Raw genomic sequence first — 4,708 nt, 5'->3', positions numbered from 1 at the left:
GCGATCTCTCTCTCTCTCACTGGGTGTGTGTGTGTGTGTGTGTGTGTCTGTGTGTATATATATAAATATATATATAGGAAAATGTCCCCATGGGCTTGTTGTTGCTGCTGTCTGCCACCTATTTGCATGATATTTTTCTATTCAGCCTTATCGGCCCGTGTGCTGTGAGGTGGTGGGAGTGCTGTGGCTTCCCCGTCTCAGAGGCTGGACCCATGCAGGCTTTATCGGCAGGTAATTCTCCCACTCTCACTAACTCATCTTGAATTATTTAAGTGTTATTTCTATAGGACGGTGGCAGAGGTAGAGATGGGAGGGAAGAAGAGGAGGAGGAGGAGGGGTGGAAGGGAGGGGGAGACACAACAAACGAGTGTCAATGATTGTATTTGGTATCAGATCTTATAATTAAATGGGAGTTGTCTGGGAAATATTGGAAGAATTTAAAGGTGAATTGTCTTTTTTTTGACACGATCCATGACAGCAGGTTGACATGAAAAGCTGTTCAACCAGGCTGACATAAAAAAAACAAGCAAACAAGCCTAAAACAAAAACATTCCAGGGAGAAATTAAATTCTTGAAATGTCCAGATAGGCAATCTGTGAGGTGAAAAGCATCTGGCTGTGTGTGTGTGTGTGTGTGTGTGTGTGTGTGTGTGTGTGTGTGTGTGTGTGTGTGTGTGTGTGTGTGTGTGTGTGTGTGTGTGTGTGTGTGTGTGTGTGTGTGTGTGTGTGTGTGTGTGTTCAGTTGCAGCTGTCAACTCCCGATAAGAACTTTCCACAGTGACTCATTCGTGTCGTTTAGAGTCATTTAGCCCGTGTGAGGGCCTGCATGCGTGTGTGTGTGTGTGTGTGTGGCTCGCTGGAATGTGGCGGGGAGGCTGAATGACAAGTGGCGGACAAAAGGTGCTCCACCGCCGGCGTTGAGAGATGCTGCGACTCGGGGGGGGTTCGTCTCATCGTGGATCATCTCCCGGCTTGGTTCCGATCCTCACGCGTGAGCTTCAAATCTCGATCGAATCCCCACCGAGAATCACAACAATCTGCCGACAAATAATGATCACAATATTAAAACCTAATATAATAACGAGGTTTTAAAAAATGAACAACAAAGACAGTGAATTGAATTTGACATCCATTTATGCCCCAATTTAAGCGCTCGACCTGCAGCCTAATTCCTCATTTACGACATTGTTTGATACACTACTTCTCTATTTCTTGCAAAGGGGGGATAAAAAAAAACAACAATTATATATATATAATTATGTACAACGGAGAAGGTGCGGGAACAAACCACTTAAACATACAATTTACTCAACAAGTCTCCCAGATAGCTGTAATTGCTTAGTTGAATATTCGAACAACCTAATTCCAGTTGTCGATTCGCTGCCCTTGGGAAAGTCCTTTGAAGTGAAAGTGAGAGAGAAAAGCAAGGAGGGATTTCAGGAAAGTAATTAATTTCAACCCGGCGCGATTAGAGACACTCGGCGTGTGTGTATGTGTGTGTGTGTGTGTGTGTGTGTGTGTTTGCGACCAAAAACGACAGATATGGGCGAGAAAATGAAAGAAGGAATGAGGATGAAGAAGAAGGAGACATCCGTTACCTTCCTTCCATGATGTGGACCGGCTGCTGCTGCCAGACGCGCCCGGGATGGATGGAGAGAAGCGGAGGAGAGGAGTGAGGGGTGGAAGTGATGGAAGACGAAGTGACGAGATAAAGCAGGGAGGAGGAAGAGGTGAGGAAGAGGTTTGTGTTGTTTTTCAGCTTCTTTTTTATAACGCGTTTATGATGCCAAAAGTGCGCTGCGTTCACGTGCCCCCCTAAACCATCAGACTTTTTTTGTTAGGGGGGGTAACGACTTTAACAAACCAGATTGGTGGCGATTGGCTAATTCTACCTCTTTAGAATAACACTCAGAATGTTCCAAAATGATCCCGAACAACACAGAGGATTAAGTTAAATCACTTAAAACCTTCCACAACACACACACTCTCTCTCTCACACACACACACTCTCTTCCATCCCCCCCTCCCCTTGCGCTCGCAGTGGGATTGCAAAGATGCGATCGGGGGCCGTACCGCGCATGCGCCGGCGGCACTTTCCCCTACCTGCCTCGCAGTGGTGTATTTCACATGGGGCAGGCGGGACTGAACGATCACTCGCGTAAACGCCGCTGCCGAGTGTTGGCTGACAGTCACCGGAGACATAGAGGACCGAATCGCAGCGCTTCTTCTCCCTCTTCTTCTTCTTCAACATCACCTTCTTCTCTTTCTTTTTGCTCAAATGGATGCAAACGCGAGTAAGAAAACTTAAGATTCCGCGAGAAAAACACACACACATACATCTGGACGCCGACGCTTGATTTTTTACTGAAGATAACCACCGGTGGGATGGAACTGAAGTCTTAAGTAAGTAACCAGAACATTACACTTGAATGTGTCACTGAGTAGTCGAACCTTATACCTGTGGTTGTGATCGCGTTCTGATTTTTGTACAACTTCCTTACACTTCTCTTTGTGTCTTCTATATTTGTTTCTAGAAAGTAAAAGTTTGTGCCGACATGTCTAAACCGATGGATCACGTCAAACGCCCGATGAACGCCTTCATGGTCTGGTCCCGAGCCCAGAGGAGGAAGATGGCTCAGGAGAACCCCAAGATGCACAACTCCGAGATCAGCAAGAGGCTCGGAGCCGAGTGGAAACTTCTCACCGAGTCCGAGAAGAGGCCGTTCATCGACGAAGCCAAGCGGCTGAGGGCGATGCACATGAAGGAGCACCCCGACTACAAGTACAGGCCGAGGCGGAAGCCCAAGACTCTGATGAAGAAAGACAAGTTTTCTTTCCCGGTGCCCTACAACCTCGGGGAGCACGACGCGCTGAAGGTGAGCGCGCTTACCGGCGGAGTGCTTTCCGACTCGCTCCTCGGGAACCCGGACAAGGCGGCGGCGGCGGCCGCGGCCGCGGCTGCCCGGGTTTTCTTTAACCCGTCCATGGCCACGAATCCGTATTCCTTTTTCGACCTGGGCTCCAAGATGACCGAGCTCTCCCCGCCTTCGTTTCCGTACGGGTCGCCTCTCGGTTACCCGGGCGGTGCCACGGCGTTCGCCGGGACCGGCACCATCGGCGGCGGGACGCACGCACACACGCACTCTCATCCGTCCCCGGGGAACCCAGGCTACATGATCCCTTGTAACTGTTCGGCCTGGCCCTCAGCGGGGCTCCAGCCGCCCTTAGCCTACATCCTGTTGCCCGGGATGGGGAAGCCGCAGCTCGAACCGTACTCGGCCTACGCGGCGGCGTTATGATAAGGGCCCCGAGTTTTGGACTCCATGGCAACGCGAAATGTGAAAACGAAAAAAAAAACTTTTAAAAAACCGCTATTCATGCAAGAGTTTTATTATGCATGCACAAACTTCTTGTACATGTGATGAAGTGCTCGTCGTCTCAGATATCACATGTGTATGTATATTGATTAATGCCTTTATCTATAAGGTCATACTTATTTAGAGAACTCTATATCCGACCCCGGAGCACTGATCTGATCCTGGATGGCAGGTGGGGGGCAGCAAAACGGAGGTTAAGGTGTCAGAACAGGCGGAAGGAAGGAAGGAGGGACGCCGCTCCGTTTCTTTTCTTTTTGGCTACTTGCACCTGTCTAACCTGTTGGAATGATGAAGGGCAGAGATGAATCAGAGCGGCAGGATCATCATCCTCATCAACAACAACAACAACAACCAGGACAGGATGCGTCACAGAGTCTCGATCACTGTAAATGTGTACAGAGCAGAAAATGACTTTAGTTAATTTGCCGTTATAGGCTTTAGTGTTTGATATTAGAGGGCGAAGGATCGTGACGTATCTCAGCTGTTTCTAGGAGTCCGGTGTATATTTTGAGTTTTTCAACAAAAAACAAACCCGTTTTATAGATGTCTGTAATATTTATTGTTTAGTGGAATCTATGGTGACCAGGACAATTTTAAAGAGGACAATTTTTTTTTTAGTTCTGTTCTATTTGCACATGAGGATGTAATTTATTTTGAAGGTGATATTTCAGTGCATTGCTTCAGCTTTGGTTTCTTTCTTTTCCTTTCCTTCCCTCAGACAGTAACAAAGTTCCTTATAGAGACACACAGATGGCGGAGGAGGTTTATTATAGGAAGCTTCCTCTCTTTGCTTCTCTTCTTATCATGTGCAGCAGAAAAAAAAACACTTTTTAAACTTAACTCTAATGGAATTTGTATGTTTTTTTGTGTTTTCTTTCAACCTCCCGTTCTGTACTTCAAACTATTGCTACTATGTTCACTTGTTGAGCAAAAAAGGACAAACGACAATAAAAGCCTGATGTTCGGATTAAAACGGAGAGAGAATCGCGGCTGCAGTTCTTGATGAGATGAACCAGATTGTTATCAGTTCTTCCACCCTGGTGCTGGTCAGTCCAGGTGAAGTGTAAGTGTATCCTCCAAAGGCCGCTTTTGTCCGCGCTGTGAATGGTTTTATACTGGAGAGGGGGTGGGGGTGGGGGGAGGGAGTTGGAATCTAAATCAAGCCATTGTAATCAAGAGCCAGAAACCTTTATTTATCACAATTTTAATCGTGAATAAGGGGAAGAAGGAGGAGGATAAAAGTGTCAGCGGCTCCTCGGTCTCTGCTGTTCCCAGGGAGGAGAGGCTTTGAGCCGGGGCAAAGCACGAACCCGAGCCGGGGGACAGGAAATG

The 4,708-nt window shown here is 47.5% G+C and overlaps 1 protein-coding gene across 2 annotated transcripts; it reads left to right on the top strand.

Moving 5' to 3' along the window:
• The first annotated feature begins 1,029 nt into the window (after positions 1-1,029).
• On the top strand, positions 1,030-4,297 carry sox21b (SRY-box transcription factor 21b). 2 transcript variants are annotated; one of them, XM_076170134.1, is made up of 2 exons: positions 1,030-1,729; positions 2,534-4,297. In XM_076170134.1, the coding sequence occupies exon 2, from the start codon at positions 2,555-2,557 to the stop codon at positions 3,296-3,298; it is 744 nt and encodes a 247-aa protein (XP_076026249.1). In that variant the 5' UTR covers positions 1,030-1,729; positions 2,534-2,554; the 3' UTR covers positions 3,299-4,297. The 2 variants fall into 2 exon arrangements, with proteins under 2 accessions (XP_076026249.1, XP_076026248.1); XM_076170133.1 differs by lacking the exon at positions 1,030-1,729 and adding an exon at positions 2,137-2,402.
• The last annotated feature ends 411 nt before the right edge of the window (positions 4,298-4,708 follow it).

Source organism: Genypterus blacodes, unplaced genomic scaffold (genome assembly GCF_046128005.1).
Source record: "Genypterus blacodes isolate CSIRO-AG114 ecotype Tasmania unplaced genomic scaffold, CSIRO-AGI_Gbla_v1 ptg000214l_1, whole genome shotgun sequence".
Classification (NCBI taxonomy): domain Eukaryota; kingdom Metazoa; phylum Chordata; class Actinopteri; order Ophidiiformes; family Ophidiidae; genus Genypterus; species Genypterus blacodes.
The sequence above is the reverse complement of the archived record's forward strand: the minus strand, read 5'-3'. Positions and strand labels throughout refer to the sequence as shown.